Source organism: Oncorhynchus mykiss, chromosome 23 (genome assembly GCF_013265735.2).
Source record: "Oncorhynchus mykiss isolate Arlee chromosome 23, USDA_OmykA_1.1, whole genome shotgun sequence".
NCBI lineage: Eukaryota > Metazoa > Chordata > Actinopteri > Salmoniformes > Salmonidae > Oncorhynchus > Oncorhynchus mykiss.
The window spans coordinates 25,934,342-25,957,451 of record NC_048587.1 but is presented as its reverse complement, the minus strand read 5'-3'; the positions used below and the strand labels follow the sequence as shown (position 1 = coordinate 25,957,451).

Here is a 23,110-nt window from a genome sequence, read left to right as displayed (position 1 = left end):
CCTCCCTCGTGGTACCCTTCCAGCAGGCTCATCCTGACATGACCCTCCAGCATGACAATGCCACCAGCAATACTGCTCGTTCTGTGCGTGATTCACTGCAAGACAGGAATGCCATTGTTCTGCCATGGCCAGCGAAGAGCCCGGATCTCAATCCCATTGAGCACGTCTGGGACCTGTTGGATCGGAGGGTGAGGGCTAGGGCCATTCCCCCCAGAAATGTCCGGGAACTTGCAGGTGCCTTGGTGGAAGAGTGGGGTAACATCTCACAGCAAGAACTGGCAAATCTGGTGCAGTCCATGAGGAGATGCACTGCAGTACTTAATGCAGCTGGTGGCCACACCAGGTACTGACTAACTTTTTATTTTGACCCCCCCTATGTTCAGGGACACATTATTCAATTTCTGTTAGTCTCATGTCTGTGGAACTTGTTCAGTTTATGTCTCAGTTGTTGAGTTTTGCTATGTTCATACAAATATTTACACCTTAAGTTTGCTGAAAATAACAGTGAGAGGACATTTCATTTTTTTGCTGAGTTTACCTCCTAAGCCTTGTGAAAGAACATCAGGGTACAGTGATATGGTAATGCCAGAAAGAGTGAACGGTTACATAATAGAAGGTGAAGGATTTTACATTGCAGGTTGGATTGTCATTGCAGAATTTAGATGTCAGATGTCTGGGATCTGATACAATGTGGAGAAAAGGGAAGGAAAGTGGAAAAATGTTAATGTGCAAGAAAAATAACATTTATTTATTTGGGGGAATACTGATTGTTGGTGTTGTCCTTTCTCAAAAACATTTCACAAAGTTTTAAATTGAGGAATAAGTCCATAAAAACAACATTTCAGAATGCTGTTTTGCTTGAGGGCAAAAGTCAGTGTAGTCGTTTGAAGATTATTGCGGTCACACTGTTGCCAGTCTTGCCACCAAACTGGAAGCGGGGTGTTGGTAGCTCTTTCACAAAATCAAACCCTGCAAGTCAAAGACAATAAGTTTATGAGCAGCAAGCATAGAGTTAATACCTTGCTGTGCTAGCATTGCTTTTCAAGCTGTGAAACTCCCCCAAAACCCTTGCACTAGACTATGGTTTTGTGTGGGTTTTTAAACAACTATCATTCACCATCTGTGGTGCATCTTCAAAGCCAGTAGAGAGAAGCTGTCATTTTGACAGATGATGTTCACATGGCCTTGGTCCCAAAAGCATCTCCCCAGCTCTTACTCATGCTGAAGTGTGACAGCAAATGGGAGCTTGCCTAAATACTGGCTAAACAAGGCTGCTTTTGTTATAACCAGACGTTTGACCAGAGAGCTTTCTTGGTTGTGGCATTATAGCAACATTTTAATAATAGGCCAGACACTGAAATAAACCACCCAAACAAAGATTTTACAAGCCCAACAGACTGCCCTACTCCCTGCTGATAATATTTAACTTGCTATTGAGCATTCAAAATGATCATCATAATGGCATAAAAGATGCCATAAACAATCAAGGTTACTGATGAGAACTGACTTTGCATTCATGAAACAAACAGATATTTAGGTCATCATTATGTTGACTGTGGGATGGAGGCGTCCTGAAAAGTGTAATAATTCAGGCTGTACACTCATAACATTCCAGTGTCTCGGATGGTTCACTCACCTTGGCTGAACATCTGTAGTAGCTGTTCCTTAGTCCAGTTGCAGGAAGTGATGATGAACAGCCCCTCCTCCTTCAGTGCCCCTCTCAGGGATTGGATGTAACATGCTTTGCCCTCCTCAGTGTTCTCTGGGTTCAGGCTTATGGCGTCAAATGTGCCCTTGTCGATGCATACGTCAAAGTCGCTCAACTCTCCAGAGCAGCTCAAGAAGTCCACCTCCTAGTATGATGCAAAAGGCACAGTGAGTGAGTTGATATCAGTATATGCTTGAATCATATTTACATTTATATACAATAGCCTGGTACTCCAGATGTGTTGAGCTACATTATGGCTGTATGAGAAAGCCTGTACACCAAGTCTATCATTTCTCAAACTCTTTGGCATTAAACAACTGATAGTGCCTTCAGAAAGTATTCATACCCCCATGACTTCTTCAACATTTTGTGTTACAGCCTGAATTCAAAATGGATTAAATAGATTTTTTTCATCACCCACCAACACACACACACACACACATACCCCATAATGACAAAGTGAAAACATATTTCATACATTTTTGCCAATTTATATAAAATGTAATACAGACATCTCTTTTACATAAGTATTGACAACCCTAAGTCAATACATGTTAGAATCATATTGGGCAGCCATTATAGCAGAGTCTTTCTGGGTAAGTCTCTAAGAGCTTTGCACACCTGAATTGTTCCATATTTGCACATTATTCTTTTAAAAATTCAAGCTCTGTCAAGTTGGCTGTTGATCACTGCTAGACAGACATTTTCAAGTCTTGCCATAGACTTTCAAGCCAATTTAAGGCAAAACTGTAACTAGGCTACTCAGGAACATTCAATGTCCTCTTGGTAAGCCACTCCAGTGTATATTTGGCCTTGTTTTAAGTTATTGTCCTGCCGAATTTGTCTCCCAGTGTCTGTTGGAAAGGAGACTAAACCAGGTTTTCCTCTAGGATTTTGCCTGTGCTCTATTCCATAGTTCTTGCCGATGACAAACATGCACATATTATGATGTAGCCCCCATAATTATTGAAAATATGAAGTGTTGCGTTGGATTTGCCCCAAACATAAGGGTCTGCTTCCAGGACATAAAGTTAATTTCTTTGCCACATTTTTTGCAGTTTTACTTTAGTGCCTTATTCTGTACAGGCTTCCTTCTTTTTGCTCAGTCATTTAGGTTAGTATTGTGGAGTAACTACAATGTTGTTTATCTGTCCTCAGTTCTATCACAACCATTAGTCTTTTAAGCTCTTTTAAAGTCCCCATTGGAGGTTTCCTTCCTCTCTGGCAACAGTTATGAAGGACACCTGTATCTTTGTAGTGACTGGGTGTATTGAAACACCATCCAAAGTATAATTAATAACTTCACCATGCTCAAAGGGATATTCAATGTCTGCTTTCTTATCTACCAATAGGTGCCCTTCTTTGCAAGGCATTGGAAAACCTCCCTGGTCTTTAAGGTTGAATCTGTATTTGACATCCACTGCTCGACTGAGGGACCTTACAGATAATTGTATGTGTGGGGTACAGAGATGAGGTAGTCATTAATAAATCGTGTTAAAACTATTATTGCACACAGAGTGAGTCCATGTAACTTATTATTTCAATTGTTAAGCAAATTTTACTCCTGAACTTATTTAGGCTTGCCATAACAAAGCGGTTGAATACTTATTGACAAGACATCTCAGCATTTATTTTTTAATTAATTTGTAAAAATGTGTAAAAACATCATTCCACTTTCATATTATAGGGTATTGTGTGTAGGCCAGTGACACTAAATCTAAATTTAATCCATTTTAAATTCAGGCTGTAACACAACAAAATGTGGAAAAAGTCCAGGGGTATGAATATTTTCTGAAGGCACTGCATATAAGGGACTTTCAGCATCAATCTTTGGCTTCGATATCTGTTGAACTTGAGTAACCACGTGACAGAGGCTAATATCTGTGAAAAAGTAGAGCACTTTTGCCCCTGTGGTCAAAACTGACCACTGCTGAGGAACTACCACCAATGAAAGACCTCTTATCCTTATAGGCCATGGAACACTAGACCTCTGGGGTGAGCCAATCAGCCACACACTCACCACCACCTAAGGGTCACATCATTGGCATTTTATGAGGGGGTTAGCAGTGATTCAGTGTTGAGAGAAATCTGTATGTCCATTGGAATGGCTGCTTTTGTTTTGGACAGATGCGGCCATAAACCTCAGTGATGTGATTTAGGACAGAGGTGGGAGGGCAAGGCTTTAAAACAGTGGAAAAACACACATCCAAATGGTGACAGAGGTGGGATTGTCCTAGGCAGACACTAACTACATGGTACACTCCAGGCTAGTCATTCACTCACACACTTTGTCTTCTACTGCTCTGGGGGTATGGATCATGATGCTAACATACCATCTGACATACACACCCACTGCTACCCATACAGGAATGTTGCCAGGCTCGGGTCAATATTGACTTCAACAGCAAGCACCCTGACCAAGTACAGTATACAGTACACAGCTCCAGAGCAATGATCCCTCTAGCCCACAGAGAGAAGCATGATAGAAAGTTGAGTGAAGTTCAATCACTTTACTGTGGCAATTGTGATTGACCCAATGCAATGTCAGCCACTTTCAATACAAACACCCCAAAACAAAACTAACTATGCAAGACTTATTAGTATGCAAAACTAACTACGCAATAGATTTTGTTGTAGGCAGAACGCATCGGAGTAGGATTCAATTGCATTGACACGCTCTACACAGACCCGTGGGGCATAACCAATCAGAGCTGCAGTAGGCTTATATGCAAATAAGCCATGGCCATATATGGATCTGTGCCATTTACTTTGAACTGGACTGTTTTCAGCAATACATTAAGTAGTCAACAGCCAGATGATAGCATAATTTGTTGATTGTCCGTAATAATGATATGGGAATAATAATGCATTATATTTTGTAAAGTGGTTTCTTGCATCAAACAACATTTTCAATCACCTCCTTGCCCTGCATGTATTTTTTTAAGTCTCATGGAACATAGGCCTACATTGAACACCACCCATTGGCTGCTACTGTAGGCTGAATGGGGCCGTCATTGAAAATACGATTTTTTTTTCTTAACTGACATGCCTAGCTAAATAAAAGGTGAAATAAAAAAATGATAAACCAGCTATTTCCATGTTAAAATGTTATGGGATGTATTTTCTCCATTGTTTTTGATGTTAGGCCACTCTGGTAGGACTACATTATGATCAAATAGCCACAGTAGCCTACTTGGCCACTTAAAACTAATTTAAAGCGGGTACAACCTCAGTGTTTACAGTAAACAAGCGCTAGAAGTTGCACAGAATTTTCACAAAGTTCAAGTTTGCTCTCAGCAGACCTGAAATTAGCTCAGTGTCATTTTTTTTTTAAAGGGAACATTGCTCCACAGGAAGGTGTACAGTAAGATATTATACTATGCATGTGTGTGTATGGGGGAGGAAACCTCACTCATCCCTAGGTACGGTATCGTATGGCTGAGCAGCATTTAAAATCTGTTTTTCTTGCACATGTGTTCCTGCAGATGTGTTAAATCCCATCAGTTCTCCCAGGCACAAGGTGGCTGAATCCAAAGCCGGGAGGAGTCCCATTACTTTTAACACCCCCCCCCCCCCCCCCGAAAGGTAAACACAGGAGAGTTTCCACTTATGGCAGCAGGGGATAAGGTGCGCTGAAAGCTAGTTTGTGTCACTGGCAGTTGAAGATTTCATGCAGAGCTAAGCATCAATGGCTGGGTTTGTCCGTGGCCTGGGGTCCATCCAAGAGACCCTCAGTCCTAAACATAATATTACTGAGATGGAGTAAGGGAATGTTGATAAATGTTGGAAATTGGCATTTTTATATTCCAGTCCTGCACGTGGCATTATACCATTACAGTATGCTTAAATCATAAACAAAATTAACAATAAGGTTTTTTATTCATGAAATGGTCATTCTGACAGATATGTCACATATACAGTCGAAGTCAGAAGTTTACATACACCTTTGCCAAAAACATTTAAACTCAGTTTCACAAATGCTGACATTTAATCCTAGTAAAAATTCCCTGTCTTAGGTCAGTTAGGATCACCACTTTATTTTAAGAATGTGAAATGTCAGAATAATAGTAGAGAATTATTTATTTCAGCTTTTCTTTCTTTCATCACATTCCCAGTGGGTCAGAAATTCACATACACTCAGTTAGTATTTGGAAGCATTGCCTTTAAATTGTTTAACTTGGGTCAAACATTTCAGAAATTCTTCCACAAGCTTCCCACAATAAGTTTGGTGAATTTTGGCCCATTCCTCCATGACATAGCTGGTGTAACTGAGTCAGGTTTGTAGGACCCTTGCTCGCACACACTGTTTCAGTTCTGCCCACAAATTTTCTATAGGGTTGAGATCAGGGCTTTGTAATGGCCACTCCAATACCTTGACTTTGTTGTCCTTAAGCCATTTTGACACAACTTTGGAAGTAGACTTGGGGTCATTGTCCATTTGACTGACTGACATCACCTGACTGATGTCTTGAGATGTAGTTTCAATATATCCACATAACTTTCCTCCCTAATGATGCCATCTATTTTGTGAAGTGCACCAGTCCCTCCTGCAGCAAAGCACTCCCACAACATGATGCTGCCACCCCCGTGCTTCACAGTTGGGATGGTGTTCTTCGGCTTGCAAGCATCCCCCCCTTTTCCTCCAAACATAACGATGGTCATTATGACCAAACAGTTCTATTTTTGTTTCATCAAACCAGAGGACATTTCTCCAAAAAGTACGATATTTGTCCCCATGTGCAGTTGCAAACCGTAGTCTGGCTTTTTTATGGCGGTTTTGGAGCAGTGGCTTCTTCCTTGCTGAGCGGCCTTTCAGGTTATGTTGATATAGGACTCGTTTTACTGTGGATATAGATCATTTTGTACCGGTTTCCTCCAGCATCTTCACAAGGTCCTTTGCTGTGGTTCTGGGATTGATTTGCACTTTTCGCACCAAAGTACGTTAATCTCTAGGAGACAGAATGCGTCTCCTTCCTGAGCGGTATGACGGCTGTGTGGTCCCATGGTATTGTGATACAGTGAATGTGCCTTAATCTGTGAAATAATCTGTCTGTAAACAACTGTTGGAAAAATTACTTGTGTCATTCAAAGTAGATGTCCTAACCGACTTGCCAAAAATATAGTTTGTTAACAATAAATGTGTGGAGTGGTTGAAAAACAAGTTTTAAAGACACCAACCTAACTGTATGTAAACTTCTGACTTCAGCTGTATGCAGTGCACCACACCTATTTTTCTTCCAAAACATTAGCGACAAATATGTTATTAATTTATTAAAATATGACTGTATAATGAATAGGTATGAGGTATAGACATACTGTATGGAGGTGTGTGTTGGTGTCTGTGCATAGATCTCACAATACAATCAAATAATGCCACCAACAGTATACCATCTGCTGTAACCATGTGTCCCATGCACATAACAATTGCTGGTATACACATGACCAAAACACTGGCTATTTGTTGTTATTGCAAAAGAGAGATAGGTACTCTCCCTTATCACTTGTGTATTAACAAAAAACACTCAACTCCATTACTGTGCACTGCAATTACAAAGCTATTAAGCCTGCTAATGTACTGTGCAACAGCAGATATATACTATGCTGTTACTGTAGTGTTACTGTAGCGATTATAATTTCTACACACACACACAGCAGTTTGGGCTTACCTTGACCTCCACATTAGAAAAGTCTTCTGTCTGCAGTACACTTCTTGCAAGTTTAACAGAGGCAGCAGAATAATCTATTCCTGTGAGATTTGTGTATCCACTTTTGGCCTAGAGAAGAAAAAAAAAAAAAAATGCATAAAGAACATGAATAGTCATGCAAAGGCAAAAATGATTGACATAGGTGAAGAGAGTATTTAATCAAATGTTGTCCTACACCGAGTGTACAAAACATTCCTAATATTGAGTTGCACCCCCTTTTAACCTCAGAACAGCCTCAATTCGTCAGGGCATGGACTCTACAAGGTGTCGAACGCATTCCACAGGGATGCTGGCCCATGTTGTCTCTAATGCTTCCCAGTTGTGTCAAGTTGGCTGCAGGTCCTTTGGGTGGTGGACCATTCTTGATACACGGGGGCAACTGTTGAGCGAAAAACCCAGTAGAGTTGCAGTTCTTGACACACTCACCCTCTAAATGGCATACATACACAATCCATGTCTCAAGGCTTAAAAGTTTTTATTCAACCCGTCTCCTCCCCTTCATCTACCCTGATTGAAGTAAATTTAACAAGTGACATCAATAAGGGATCATAGATGTCACCTGGTTTCAACTGGTCAGTCTGTCATGGAAAGAGCAGGTGCTCTTAATGTTTTGTACATTCAGTATATGCTACAGGTGTAGGCCTAATAGGCATTTTTACAGCATAGTAATTCCACACCTTTCAATTTTTTACAAAGCCTACCAGTTCTACTAAGAGGACACCATTCCCTGTGCCAATATCAAGTATAGCAGCGTCTTCTGGGATTTCCTCTTCTTCCATCCACCGCAGCACACGGTCCATACTCTCTTCTCCAAACCTTGGGAAATAGATATGGGGCACAGTGCAGCACAACGTGTCCTTGGTTGCTGTATATTGTACTAGGTCGTTCACTGGGGCAAAGTGTTACAGACAAATTAACATTCCACCCATAGACATTAATTCCACCTCCCCAATCCATTGCAATTAAAAGTTGATATAGGGCTGCAGATCCATGTACACTACAACCAGAATTATCTTTACCATATCTCACCGACGTCCCCAATGTCTTTAAACGTCTGCAATTCCCTCTGGTACGCATCATCCCAGCTAACAGAAAATACATGAAAATAATGTAACCTCGCAAGGAACAGAAATATACAGTTTCTATAAATAGTGGCGTAAAACAGCTCGTGTGGCGTAGTGCCTTAATGATTTTTGGACTGTATGGGAATCGCAAATAAATACAAATGTAACATTAGCAATTATGCTGGGCAAGGAGAACAGTGGTGTCATTTGGAACACTCACTATTCTTTCGTTCCGAGCTTCGAGGGTGTAAAATCATCTTTGACCAAGTCCTCATTGATTTTAGAGGTATTTGGACAGCCACGCGTGCATTCAATGGATTCCATACCAGATAGATAGCTAGCTTCTTGCTGTATAAACCAAAGTAGCTAACGTTAGCTAGCCAAGTAGCAAACGCGGGCAGGAAGCAAGCATCAAAACGTGTTCCTCTACTTTCATGTGCACATATTCTGTATGTTTTAAAGAAGAGGACTACTGTAGCTAGTTAGGCAACGTAAATTAAGCGATATGCGTTATCGTTTATAATAATGCACAGACATATACGTTTCCCATTGTGTTTATGACACCCAGAGGAGCGAGCGTGCAACCAAAGAGTTGTATAAGTAACTCAAGATAGACCATAGTAGGCAGAACAAGCAAGGATGTGGGCAGAGCCAAGTACGAGCTAGCGAGATCCTATTGACGCGTTCTAAGCATGTATTTAGATGTTTCCGTTAGGGAACGCCTACTCTGTGAAGTGCGCGTGTGCACTGACTCAATTCGCCCTTGCACTCCTTCTCAACCATGACATTTAAAGGGTAAAGTCTACAAAACTTAGTCCACTATTCGTAACACATTTAAATTTTATTGAAACAAACTGTATGGAGATCGAATGTTTAATCGATGAGAAAATTAGCAGAATATCGGCCAAAATCCATCTCGCTCCATTTTCTCCTACTACTAACCACTGGCCTTCCTCTCCTCCCCATATTTGGTGGTGAGTGGGAACGCCAACCGGATGCTTCATATTTATACATCCGGTGAAACATCTAGGAGGGGTGCTATCATTGAGTTATAGATGGGATGTTTCCATCATGGCGGCATCCATTTCGGGATATACTTTTAGTTCTGTGTGTTATCACAGCGCTAACAGCAACTCTGATCATGTAAGTACAGGAAACATGTTAATGAATTGGGAGAGAGTGCATAAATTTGTTTAGTTACAACTTGGGTATATATTTGGATGTTATTGTCTGAAATTAAGTCAGTGGATTTCCCAGTGTCATCTTCCTGTTGCTCGCTAGCTGCAAACTAAGCGCAATCACTTACATAGCGAGACATTTGCTAGCTAACGTTATTTTGCTAGCCTGCTATGCTATCTATGTCAACCCAACTGACTTCCGTGGTGTCGACTGTATATATATATATATATGTTTGACAATGCAACATTGATGTTGCTATAATTAGTTGGTTGATTTAACTATATTTGAAAAATGTCAATTGCATCACCTTCTGCAAATCAAGCACTAAAAATGAACTAGTTAGATTCTGGGCATGTCATCATCAGACAGGTAGAACAAGGTAGCTGTCTAGATTGTTTCCGCGTTATGTACTGTAGCCAGTCAGCCTGTTATGCTAGCCAGTTAGCCTGTCATGTTAAATGATCTGACTTAACATTAGTTAGCTAACTGGCCAAAAATGTAGCTCCATTTTTATTGCTATGTAATTGTTTGTTGTATTGTTTTTGTAAAGTAATTTATTCTAGCACTGTTACCACATAGTTAGCACGCTAGCTAGTTGGACAACTAGGAAGTGAATTGATCAAATAAATAAGCATGCATTCAAGCCACACAAGATTTTGTTTATCATTAGAAGACTGGATTGACACCTGTCAGTAAACAGTTGTGTGTCGATGCTGCCTAATGTTTCACCTGACATTTGACACGTGATTTGTGATTAGTCTAGTGGTTAGAGCTTTGGACTAGTAACCGGAAGGTTGCAAGTTCAAAACCCCAGCTGACAAGGTACAAATCTGTCGTTCTGCCCCTGAACAGGCACTTAACCCACTGTTCCTAGGCCGTCATTGAAAATAAGAATTTGTTCTTATCTGACTTGCCTAGTAAAATAAAAATGTGTGTTGACAATGTGTAGTGAGAGCTTGAAAAGTGTCAGGCCTCATAGTGCTGCTTGAGTGTTTATTATTAGTAATTGTCTTCTGCCCAATATATTCTAGGCCTAGTTTTATAATTATAAACAACTTTTTGATCCTACAGGAGGGATTCCTTTTAGGAGAAGTTAGGCATGAAGAAACTGTCAGCATCAGTGATACACAGATCAGCAGTTCTGAACTACTCCAAGTAGTAGGTAAGGCCTTGGGTAGCTAACTCAAAGAAACCAACCTATTTGTTTCCAGGCTTGTCTTGGTGGGTTATATGCTCCGTGCTACTGTGGAATTCTGTCAAACTGGACTGGCAGGTTTCAGATCAAAAGGAGTGTCTTTTGTTTTTTCTGTTTATAGTGGAAGACCTTTACTGCAGCTGTTCAATATGTTATGTAGCTAGTAATGTATTTTGTATGCAATATTACTGTAGGCTGTCTAAAGTCTTACAATTTGTAGTCATCTCAACATTTATAGCGGTAAGATTATTTATATATATATATATATATATATATATATATATATATATATATATATATATATATATATATATATATATATTTTATTATTATTTTTTTTTTTTTTTTTTTTTAGTCATTTAGCAGACACTCTTATCCAGAACGACTTACTTTTTTGAGTCCATACATATTCATACCGGACCCCTTTGGGTGTTGAACCTAGTTGCAAGCACCATGCTCTACCAACTGAGCTACACAGGATGACAAACTAACTCTATACGATGGAGTTTAATAACATACGTTTGCTGTGTTCTTTTTTTTTTTTTTAACAGAAGTCCACAATCATGAACCTTGTGCACAGCTATTTAGGTAAGATATTATATTATTTAAAATTAGATGGAATTTGTTGTCCCTAATGACATTTTGTGACATAACAAAAAGTAAAATGTTTTTTCCAAATGACTGCTTGGTTTATGTGCAAGTTATGGGCTTGAATATAATTAGACTAGTGATAAATTTGATCAATTATTTATCCAATCAGAGATTAAGCTTTGTCTTCATGCTATCATGCACATTGTAGGTTAAATGCCGCACAGTACTTTTATTCAACAAATGAGGAATGTAATTGTCAGTGAACAGTAGGTGGCCCCACCCCACCATGAGTTTTGAGTAACAAATGCAGAGCTACTGGAGGAAATTGACTTTTTGTCTGTATCTTTCCCCCACCAGCTTTTATGATTATGCTGGACAAGTCAATGAAGAGAGTCTTAACAGAATTCTTAAAGACAGACGGAAAGTGAGTATTGTATTGTAGGTCTATTTGTATGAATATTTAGTGGTATTATTTGCCAGTAGTATCTAGCTAAAACACTGGCTGCGCATCTTTTAAATGACCCTCTTGTACTTGACCTCCCCTGCGTGCGCGTAGAATGTCATCGGCTGGTACAGGTTCAGGAGGAACACGCAGCAGCAGATGTCGTTCAGGGAACAGATCATCCATAAGCAGCTGACCCAGCTGCTAGGAGTGCCTGACCTAGTCTTCCTCCTCTTTAGCTTCATCTCCACAGCCAACAACTCCACACACGCCCTGGAGTATGTGCTGTTCAGACCCAACCGCAGGTAGGACTACCTACACATAGCCATATGCACGCAGTACCAAACAGCATGCACAAACAGGCTGGTGCATATGTTGGCGATGCTGAACAATTCACACCTTTTTAAAGGGATTCTTAGGGATTTTGGCAATGAAGCCCTTTATAATCCACACATTCAAACTGTACATTAAGTTAGCTGTTGAACCACCCTCCTCTGTGATTATTCACAGGCTGTTGCTCACCCTGTGCTTGCAGGTCAGTGTATGTGAGAGTTGGATAAAAGCATAAATACCCAGTGGCACAGATACCACAGAGGCGGCGAACAGTAGTGTCCTCTACTTTGAGACAAAATGGTTGCTAGTTGTGGAGGCTCCTCAGGTGCATAGGCATAATTTATTTTATTCCTTTATTTATTTGTCAGGCACAATGTACAGCATGCCATTGCACCAGATTTGTCTGTTGTCCCTGGGAAGAAAACTTATATTTATATTAAGTCAGAGTTTAAATGTCCAACAGTATCAGACATCTTAAGAGTCAGAATGTCTTAACGTTCACATGACTGCTTTCCTTTTATAGAATGACCGTTCAGATGCATCATACATAGATTAATGAACTGTCAGGTCTAGCAATTCTATATCTAGGGTCAGATGGACAGCACAGCTGGAGGTCTGTCTGTAGGGATTCAAGGCTTGTGTGTTGGAATCAAGCTGGGGATTTAAATGCTACTCTGTCTGGCTCGAGGGCTCAGAGTGGGTTGGTGGAGGCCTGGCGGGATTGTGTGTGGGTGAAATTGGACATTAGCAAATTATTACGTCTTCTGAACTCCCAACTAGATCCATTGGATCTGGGCATCAATCAAAGCTGTTGCTGCCCTACATACAAGTTACAGGGCCCCAGCCATCAATGGGTTTAAGGGTATTTTGGGCAAGGCTGTGCATCATCAGACCAACTCTCTGGTTCTACCCAGCAGGTACAACCAGAGGGTGACCCTCAGCATCCCAAACCTGGGCAACACCAGCCAGCAGGAATACAAGGTCTCCTCTGTCCCCAACACCTCACTCAACTACGCCAAGGTCATCAAAGAGCATGGGTGAGTGTCTCCCACATGTAGGCACTGTCAAGTTGTTTATTTTTAATGATTGAGAATCTTGTTTGATGGAAATGGGATATGTTGAATGTTTTGCAGGGCTGAATTTTTTGACAAAGATGGTGTGATGAAGGATATCAGAACAATTTTTCAAGTCTACGGTGCACTACAAGATAAAGTGCAAGTGAGTTGGCTGCCAGCAAATTTCCTATTCATACCATTCAATTGATATGTCACATACTATACTTGCATAAACAGCAATGTGGTGCTTTGGTTGACACCATAGCTACAGTGCCTTCAGAAAGTATTCAACCCCCCATGAACTTCCACATCTTGTTGCATTACAAAGTGCGATTTTTAAAACGAATAATTATTTTTTCACAAAATACTCTGTCAACAAATGTATGAAAAATAAAACTCTAAAATATCCTGATTTAGACAAGTATTCAACCCTGTGAGTCAATAGATGTTAAACACCTTTTGGCAGCAATTACAGCTGTGAGTCTTTTTGTGTTAGTCTAAGAGCTTTGCACACCTGGATTATACAATATTTATTTTTAAAAATCTTCAAGCTCTGTCAAGTTGGTTGTTGATCATTGCTAGACAGCCATTTTAAAGTTTTGCCATAGATTTTAAAGCCAATTTAAGTCAGAATTGTAACTAGGACACTCAGGAACATTCAATGTCATCTTGGTAAGCAACTCCAGTGTATATTTGGCCTTGTTTTAGGTTGTCTTGCTGAAATGTGAATTTGTCTGCCAGTGTCGGGAAGTGGACTGAACTTGGTTTTCCTCAAGGATTTTGCCTATGCTTAGCTCTATTGCGTTTCTGCTCACCCCCCAAAAATCTCCTTAGTCTTTGCCGATGACAAGTGTACCCATAACAAGATGCAGCCAGCCACCACCATGCTTGAACATATGAAGAGTGGTGCTACTCAGTGTGGTTGGATTTGCCCAAACTTCATGCTTTGTATTCAGGACAAAAGGTTAATTTTCTTTGCCACATTCTTTGCAGTATTAATTTAGTTCCTTCTTGCAAACATGATGCAGTTTTGGAATATCTTTTCAAATCCAAAAACATTTTGTCACGTGCTTCGTAAACAACCGGTGTAGAATAACAGTGAAATGCTTACTTACAAATCATTTTAACAATATATATTTTTAAATGGTGACACGAGGAATAAGTACACAATGAATAACAATATAGAGTAAAAATAACATGCCTATATACAGGGAATAGCAGTACTGAGTATGCTGTACAGGCTTCCTTCTTTGTTTTAAAATGACTATTGGCCAACAGGAGGCTGCTGAGGGGAGGATGGCTAATAATAATAATAGCCGGAACGGAGCCAGTGGAATGGCATCAAACCCATGATACCGTTCCGCCTATTCCGCTCCAGCCATTACCAGTGCCACCAATCTCCTGTGTATTGGCCTTCAAATGAAATCCCATAGAGGTTTCCTTCCTCTCCAGCAACTGAGTTAGGAAGGATGCCTGTATCTTTGTATTGACAGGGTGTATTGATACGCCCTCTAAAGTGTAATAAATAACTTGACTATGCTCAAAGGGATATTCGGTGTCTGCTTTTATTTTTACCAATCTACCATTGGTGCCCTTTTTTTGCGAGGCATTGAAAAACCTCCCTAGTCTTTATGGTTGAACATCTGCTTGAAATTCACAACTTGACTGAGGGGCCTTACATAATTCTGTGTCTGGCGTACATCGATGAGGTAGTCATAACAAAAATCATGTAAACCACTATTGCACACAGTGAGTCAATGCAAGTTATGTGATTTGTCAAGCAAATGTTTACTACTGAACTTAAGGCTTTCCATAACAAAGGCTTGAATACCTTTTTGACTCTCTTAGCTTTTCATTTTAAATTATTTTGTAAACATAAAAAATAAAAAAAAATCCTTCATTTTGGGTTATTGTGTGTAGAATAGTGACACAAAATCTAATACATATTGAATTCAGGCTGTAACAAAACAAAATCAACAGGTTGACTACTTTCTGAAGGCACACAGAAAAATAGTGATGATATGATTCTTGAATTGTTAGCTTTTTTTCCTGTTTCAGTCTGTATGTGGAGAGGTTGAGCAGAGTGAACGTGTGAAAGAGAAAGTCCAGGAGGAGGTGAACAAACTCAAACAGCAAATTGTTCTCAGGAAACGAAAAACCACAGATGAAGAGAGAAGTATGTAACTTATTTGGGTATGAATTTGGCTGCTCAAATTCATTCTCATTAAAAATTATTCCTGTATCAACTATAATCTCCCTGTAACTATATGCGGGGAGGTATTTTGCAATGTGGTATTGCGCAAAGAAAATGTTTTTTGTTGCTTATTGAACCCCTCTCCTTTTTTAATATTAGCCTATTTGTCTCTCTCCGTCATTCAGGACTCCAGGAAGCGCAGAACCCTGAGCCACGTCTCACTCCTGAGGAGAACACAGAGCCCCCGGAGACCTCCCTCCTGTCCAGAGTGGCCTTCCACACCCCATCCACCCCCGAGCGGCCAGGTCCCTCCGCAAACCCTCCTGCCTACGCAGACCTCCTCTCCTTGCAGAATGACTCACTTCTCCCCTTCTCATCCTCCCCTACCAGTGCTGCGCTGCTCCCCCGGCCCCAGGCTGTGGGCTCCCCAGGCCACCCTTCTCCCAGCCCATTAGGTCTGGGTCTCAGTGCTGGCCCCAACCCTGCTCCTAGCCCTGGTACACCATACCTGGGAAACGGGGACGGATCCAGCTCTGACTCCCTGGACAGACAGGCCGCAGGGCAAGAGGATGATGAGGAGGATGATGATGATGACAGCAGCGAGTACGAGAACCTTGTGAGCGAGGTGGGGCAGTTGCCCCCAGTTTCTGCCAGTGTGTTGCTGCAGGGCCGCCCAGCCGCCCTCAGTCCGGACGGCGACGCCTCAGTCCGTGGTTCACAGACCTAGTAGATGGGGATGTGGGGGGGCTCAATTAACTGACGCACCGAGATAGGAGGGCGTCCAAACCAATCAAAGATAATTATTCTATATTAGAGGAAGTGCCAGCCCTGAAAATAAAAGGCATGCGCAGGTGGGGTATTCTGCTGTGTATATCTGTTTGTCTTAGTTTTATCTCTTCTGGGGGGAGTATCAAGCTTCATGGGGTTTTACTTTTCTGTCTAGCATGGAAAAGCTAGTCCGTTGGAGCCTGGCTCTCTTCAGTGGATGTGTTTTGATTTAGGGACGGAGGACGTTATAATGGAATAAACGCCAACCGGTTTGTCCGACCTCTCCGTATGGATAGACCCACTCCGCTTTTCCTGGATCATGCTGCGTCACATCTGCATCACCAACTTTAAGCATCCAATTGTACCATTACCTCTTGCACTATTTTTGCTTTCTTTTAACAATTTAAGAAAAGCAAAAGGAAAATGTTCTGCGGCCTTCAAAACCTTTTCTTTTTTTTTGTGAGACGGGTGAGATTTTTTTTCAATATTTTTGGGGTGGTGATTTGCTTATTACAAAAAAGAAGAGATGGTGGTGACTGCCAAAGTAATAGAAACACTTGAGAAAGTATATTCAAAGCAGGTGCTTCCAAACACAGGTGGGGAACCTGAGTGGCCTGCCAAGCATTATCATCCCATCATGCCTATGGGCATGTATAAAAATGCTTGGCAGGCCATTATTTTGGCTACTATGGCTATGCCACCAACCACAGGGCATGAGTTGTTACTGAATGGTTTGATGAGCATGAAAACAATGTAAACCATATTCAATGCTGTCTGTCACCAGACCTCATCCCAATTGAACGCTTATGGGAAATTCTGGAGCGGTGCCTGAGACAGCATTTTTCACCACCATCCATGTCGCATCCCTCCCAAGTTCCAGACACTTGTAGAATCTATGCCAAGGTGCATTGAAGCTGTTCTGGCCCCAACGCCCTATTAAGTCACTTTATGTTGGTGTTTCCTTTTATTGTCAGTTATGTATGTAAACTATCATTTCGGTAGCCTGCACGGTTCTAGACACTCAACTTTGAACTGTCATTAGGATTTAATTTCCTTTTAACATCAATGTATTTTTATGAATCATGCGGTTGCCTATTTAGATGACGAAGAATAGTTTTTATTCAAAGTTTTCCTTTGCCACTACTATAATGGGTGCTTATATTATTTTTATGACAACTTTAATGTTACTCTCTCATTCTTCTATAATAACACTGAAACTGTATGCGCTTTGCTGCACTTAACAAATGTAGTTGATTTATTTTATTGTGCTTTACCAATGCAGTTCAGTTGTGCTACTTGAGTAGTATGCTTTGACCACCTGAGCAGAGCTAGCTCAGCTTTTGCGCATTGTATGGGGTCGACAGGGCGAAAACACAACTTACTGTAGCTTTACTAACCAGACAACTCTGCTGCATCAGAGCTAGCAGTAAACAAGAAACTGCTTCTACATAGACCTGTCTGCTTCTTCCACCTGTTGTCCTTGCACTGCTGGTTGCCTCCATTACTGCTGACACTGACTAGAATGGCTTCTCCCTAGGTAATTCTGATGGAAAGGTTCTCCCTGTAGTGTCTAAATGTGTTACAGCCTGGGAACAAGGCAACTCCTGCCTATCCTGTCAAAACCAATAGACCTCACACACTCAAAGCTGGTTGGGCTAAATGTGTATGGACCTTTTGATAATGTGACAAATATGACCTCAATTCATAGTCCAGTGCCTTCCATTTTGACAGTTACACTGGCTCGTAACTACACACACACAATGCAAGCGACTGGAAAGAAGTTTGTTCCAATTGTGGTGAGAGGATCCTTTACCCTGCAGTGTTATGCTAGGCCGTGTATATATTTTTTTGTGCTCTGCTTACACCACATATTTGGTTGTTTACAGTCACGTTAGTTAAGCTAACGTAGCAGGCATAAAATAAATGCCTGAAGCTAGATCCCCTACATACTAGTCTTAACTAGAAGAAAAAAAAAACACTGTAGTGGGAGGTTCTCTTCTGCACTGTTCAATCAATCCAGTAAATGTTGAGTTAAGTGGGAGCGTCGCCTTGTTAATGTCCAAAAGGAGAAGTTGCATCACTTGCTCACTTTCCATTTCCCCTGAAAACCGGAACATATGGTTGTTGTGACTCTGCAGAGGCTACTGTCACGTTGGATGGGTACTGTCAGAAACCAACTTTGCAGTAGACTTTCTTCTTTGACCCTTCACAGAATCCCAATATTGCTGTTTGAAACTGGAATTACACTGAACAAAAATATAAACGTAAAGTGTTGGTCTGATGTTTCATAAGCTGAAATAAAAGATCCCAGACATTTTCCATATGCACAAAAAGCTTATTTCTCTAAAATGATTTGCACAAATTTGTTTAGATCCCTGTTAGTGAGCATTTCTCCTTTTCCAAGATAATCCATCCACCTGACAGGTGTGGCATATCAAGAAGCTAATTAAACAGCATGATCATTACACATGTGCACCTTGTGGAGACAATAAAAGGCCACTCTAAAATGTACTGGTTTGTCACACACTTGAGATGTCTCAAGTTTTGAGGGAGCATGCAATTGGCATACAGACTGCAGGAATGTCCACCAGAGTTGTTGCCAGAGAATTTAATGTTAAAACGACATTGGAGACATAAGCTGCCTCCAATGTCGTTTTCGAGAAATGGCCTCACAACCGTAGACCACGTGTAAACACGCCAGCCCAAGGACCTCCACATCCGGCTCCTTCACCTGCGGGATCGTCTGAGACCAGCCACCCAGACAGCTAATGAAACTGAGGAGTATTTCTGTCTCATAAAGCCCTTTTGTGGGGAAAAACTAATTCTGGTTGGCTGGGCCTGGCTCCCAAGTGGGTGGGCCTATTCTCTCCCAGGCCCACCTATGGCTGCGCCCCTGCCCAGTCATGTGGAATCCATATATTAGAGCCATTTAAATACATTTCAATTGATTTCCTTAATTGAACTGTAACTAAGAGAAATTGTTGCATGTTGCGTTTATATTTTTGTTCAGTATACACTATAGTGGGAAGAAATCCCATACATAGATGGAGAGACGGGTTCTGAGTCAAGCCCAGAACAATGAGTGTGTGACACATTTAGAGATGGCCCAGTGACTTTTCAGAGATAAGCTAGTGAGTGAGGGGAGACTTGAGTGTCTTTAGGGGACCTTGCACGTTCGAGGCAGACAATGACACAGCTCAATTCTCCATGGATGGTTTTAAGCATTTAGCATGATAATGTGCAAGGAATAGTCTGCTAATTAGCCAGAAGGGATGTAGGGAGGAGCTTTACCATGTAAAGCAGTTTGTCCTTTTTACTGCAGCCAGCTTTTCCCATGTACAGCCCATTTCCTGTATGTCGCTCTTTCTGTCTTAAGGTCATCTAGCTTTCCTTCATCACTTAGCCATGTCAACTCATAACGTGGCGGACTGGTACTCCATTTTTATTTTATTGTTTACAAATGAATCACTGAATAACAAAGTCACAACTGATTATAATGACAAAATTGAGAGTGAAAGGAGTGGTTTCCACTTGATCACTGGAATAAATAATGGGAGTTAAGAACAAATAATAATGTACACTCACTGTACAGTAGATGGGAGGGGGTAGCATTCAAACAGCACTTATTTATGAGCATCTCAGTCATGTTGGAAGTGGCTGGCAGGAGAGGAGGGTGAAAGTACTCTAAACAACACGGTTTGGCCCCAAGCTGAAAGCGGCCCCTGAAATCCTTCTCTCTGAAGCACAAAGTCCCATTAAATCCCTGATGTCTGAACATGTCTATCATAGGCGGGACAGTGATAGACCAAGCTCTTTTGGTCACAGTTGTTCTCTCACAGAGAACACAGTTCTTATGTGGGGTGTAATAAAAGAGACATGCTTATTTATTTTGCAGAGTTATTTGTTCACCCTTTCTACCCACTTTTTTGTTTAGGCCTGAGTAAAGGGTTGTTCAGAAAGACCAACTGTTAAAGGCCCAGTACAGTCAAAAACTAGGTTTCCCTGTGTTTTATATATATTTCCACACTATTAGGTTAGGATAATACGATGAAATTGTGAAAAGTATGCTAATACTCTTAATAAAGTGTAAGAGTTGTTTGAAAAGACAAGCTGATATTTCGGCCTGTTTTGGCAGGGTGGAGTTTTTGGCCTTCCATTGGGACATCACCATGCAGTAAATGAGTTAATAGACCAATAAGAGAGAGATCCAAATATTTCCACCAATGAGTTAATTTTCAGTTTTCCCCTCCCCACTCCCAGACAGTCCTAGCAAAATTCTTGCCTGAGAAATTACTATTTCCTAAGAAGCTATTTTTGTTTATTTTTTAACATTTGAATTGAAAACAATCACAGTAAGGTACTACATTGTTACCCAGAAATGATTTAATATTGAGATAACAAAACAAAAAAAGCCGCATTACACTTTTAACAATGCACATCTCTCACATACAAATCAAATTTATTTGTCACATACACATGGTTAGCAGATGTTAATGCGAGTGTAGCGAAATGCTTGTGCTTCTAGTTCTGACAATGCAGTAATAACAAGTAATCTAACTAACAATTCCAAAACTACTGTCTTGTACACAGTGTAAGGGGATAAAGAATATGTACATGAGGATATATGAATGAGTGATGGTACAGAGCAGCATAGGCAAGATACAGTAGATGGTATCGGGTACAGTATGTACAAATGAGATGAGTATGTAAACAAAGTGGCATAGTATAGTATAAAGTGGCTAGTGATACATGTATTACATAAGGATACCGTCGATGATATAGAGTACAGTATATACGTATGCATATGAGATGAATAATGTAGGGTAAGTAACATTTATATAAGGTAGCATTGTTTAAAGTGGCTAGTGATATATTTACATCATTTCCCATCAATTCCCATTATTAAAGTGGCTGGAGTTGAGTCAGTGTCAGTGTGTTGGCAGCAGCCACTCAGTGTTAGTGGTGGCTGTTTAACAGTCTGATGGCCTTGAGATAGAAGCTGTTTTTCAGTCTCTCGGTCCCAGCTTTGATGCACCTGTACTGACCTCGCCTTCTGGATGATAGCGGGGTGAACAGGCAGTGGCTCGGGTGGTTGATGTCCTTGATGATCTTTATGGCCTTCCTGTGACATCGGGTGGTGTAGGTGTCCTGGAGGGCAGGTAGTTTGCCCCCGGTGATGCGTTGTGCAGACCTCACTACCCTCTGGAGAGCCTTACGGTTGAGGGCGGTGCAGTTGCCATACCAGGCGGTGATACAGCCCGCCAGGATGCTCTCGATTGTGCATCTGTAGAAGTTTGTGAGTGCTTTTGGTGACAAGCCAAATTTCTTCAGCCTCCTGAGGTTGAAGAGGCGCTGCTGCGCCTTCTTCACGATGCTATCTGTGTGAGTGGACCAATTCAGTTTGTCTGTGATGTGTATGCCGAGGAACTTAAAACTTGCTACCCTATCCACTACTGTTCCATCGATGTGGATAGGGGGGTGTTCCCTCTGCTGTTTCCTGAAGTCCACAATCATCTCCTTAGTTTTGTTGACGTTGAGTGTGAGGTTGTTTTCCTGACACCACACTCCGAGGGCCCTCACCTCCTCCCTGTAGGCCGTCTCATCGTTGTTGGTAATCAAGCCTACCACTGTTGTGTCGTCCGCAAACTTGATGATTGAGTTGGAGGCGTGCGTGGCCACGCAGTCGTGGGTGAACAGGGAGTACAGGAGAGGGCTCAGAACGCAACCTTGTGGGGCCCCAGTGTTGAGGATCAGCGGGGAGGAGATGTTGTTGCCTACCCTCACCACCTGGGGGCGGCCCGTCAGGAAGTCCAGTACCCAGTTGCACAGGGCGGGGTCGAGACCCAGGGTCTCGAGCTTGATGACGAGCTTGGAGGGTACTATGGTGTTGAATGCCGAGCTGTAGTCGATGAACAGCATTCTCACATAGGTATTCCTCTTGTCCAGATGGGTTAGGGCAGTGTGCAGTGTGGTTGAGATTGCATCGTCTGTGGACCTATTTGGGCGGTAAGCAAATTGGAGTGGGTCTAGGGTGTCAGGTAGGGTGGAGGTGATATGGTCCTTGACTAGTCTCTCAAAGCACTTCATGATGACGGATGTGAGTGCTACGGGGCGGTAGTCATTTAGCTCAGTTACCTTAGCTTTCTTGGGAACAGGAACAATGGTGGCCCTCTTGAAGCATGTGGGAACAGCAGACTGGTATAGGGATTGATTGAATATGTCCGTAAACACACCGGCCAGCTGGTCTGCGCATGCTCTGAGGGCGCGGCTGGGGATGCCATCTGGGCCTGCAGCCTTGCGAGGGTTAACACGTTTAAATGTCTTACTCACCTCGGCTGCAGTGAAGGAGAGACCGCATGTTTTCGTTGCAGGCCGTGTCAGTGGCACTGTATTGTCCTCAAAGCGGGCAAAAAAGTTATTTAGTCTGCCTGGGAGCAAGACATCCTGGTCCGTGACTGGGCTGGGTTTCTTCCTGTAGTCCGTGATTGACTGTAGACCCTGCCACATGCCTCTTGTGTCTGAGCCGTTGAATTGAGATTCTACTTTGTCTCTGTACTGGCGCTTAGCTTGTTTGATAGCCTTGCGGAGGGAATAGCTGCACTGTTTGTATTCGGTCATGTTACCAGACACCTTGCCCTGATTAAAAGCAGTGGTTCGCGCTTTCAGTTTCACACGAATGCTGCCATCAATCCACGGTTTCTGGTTAGGGAATGTTTTAATCGTTGCTATGGGAACGACATCTTCAACGCACGTTCTAATGAACTCGCACACTGAATCAGCGTATTCGTCAATGTTGTTATCTGACGCAATACGAAACATCTCCCAGTCCACGTGATGGAAGCAGTCTTGGAGTGTGGAGTCAGCTTGGTCGGACCA

The 23,110-nt window shown here is 41.7% G+C and overlaps 2 protein-coding genes across 4 annotated transcripts; one reads left to right on the top strand and one right to left on the bottom strand.

Annotated features, from left to right (window-relative positions):
• Positions 1-721: 721 nt before the first annotated feature.
• eef1akmt2 (EEF1A lysine methyltransferase 2) lies at positions 722-9,137 on the bottom strand. Its single transcript, XM_021580554.1, has 6 exons — positions 8,698-9,137; positions 8,433-8,498; positions 8,115-8,229; positions 7,375-7,482; positions 1,637-1,853; positions 722-969 (listed from the first exon to the last, which is right to left on the bottom strand). The coding sequence occupies exons 1-6, from the start codon at positions 8,799-8,801 to the stop codon at positions 872-874; spliced, it is 708 nt and encodes a 235-aa protein (XP_021436229.1). The 5' UTR covers positions 8,802-9,137; the 3' UTR covers positions 722-871.
• A 328-nt stretch (positions 9,138-9,465) lies between these two features.
• LOC110502496 (BRISC complex subunit Abraxas 2) lies at positions 9,466-17,726 on the top strand. 3 transcript variants are annotated; one of them, XR_002470336.2, is made up of 10 exons: positions 9,466-9,620; positions 10,728-10,818; positions 11,403-11,439; positions 11,800-11,866; positions 11,999-12,189; positions 13,132-13,254; positions 13,351-13,435; positions 15,331-15,448; positions 15,652-16,830; positions 16,905-17,726. XR_002470336.2 is itself a non-coding variant. In XM_021580553.2 (9 exons), the coding sequence occupies exons 1-9, from the start codon at positions 9,549-9,551 to the stop codon at positions 16,191-16,193; spliced, it is 1,323 nt and encodes a 440-aa protein (XP_021436228.2). In that variant the 5' UTR covers positions 9,466-9,548; the 3' UTR covers positions 16,194-17,726. The 3 variants fall into 3 exon arrangements, 2 of the variants coding, with proteins under 2 accessions (XP_021436228.2, XP_021436227.2); XM_021580553.2 differs by having other exon boundaries at positions 13,135-13,254; positions 15,652-17,726; XM_021580552.2 differs by having other exon boundaries at positions 15,652-17,726.
• Positions 17,727-23,110: the final 5,384 nt, after the last annotated feature.

Bases quoted from the DNA above. Each gene is read 5' to 3' on its own strand.
- LOC110502496 (XM_021580552.2), top strand. From the start codon at position 9,549: ATGGCGGCATCCATTTCGGGATATACTTTTAGTTCTGTGTGTTATCAC. The intron at 11,440-11,799 runs GTAAGATATTAT...TTCCCCCACCAG, and splicing joins CCTTGTGCACAGCTATTTAG to CTTTTATGATTATGCTGGAC. The intron at 13,436-15,330 runs GTGAGTTGGCTG...TTCCTGTTTCAG, and splicing joins CACTACAAGATAAAGTGCAA to TCTGTATGTGGAGAGGTTGA.
- eef1akmt2 (XM_021580554.1), bottom strand. From the start codon at position 8,801: ATGGAATCCATTGAATGCACGCGTGGCTGTCCAAATACCTCTAAAATC. The intron at 8,499-8,697 runs GTGAGTGTTCCA...ATTTTCTGTTAG, and splicing joins AAGCTCGGAACGAAAGAATA to CTGGGATGATGCGTACCAGA. The intron at 1,854-7,374 runs GTAAGCCCAAAC...GCATCATACTAG, and splicing joins TTTCTAATGTGGAGGTCAAG to GAGGTGGACTTCTTGAGCTG.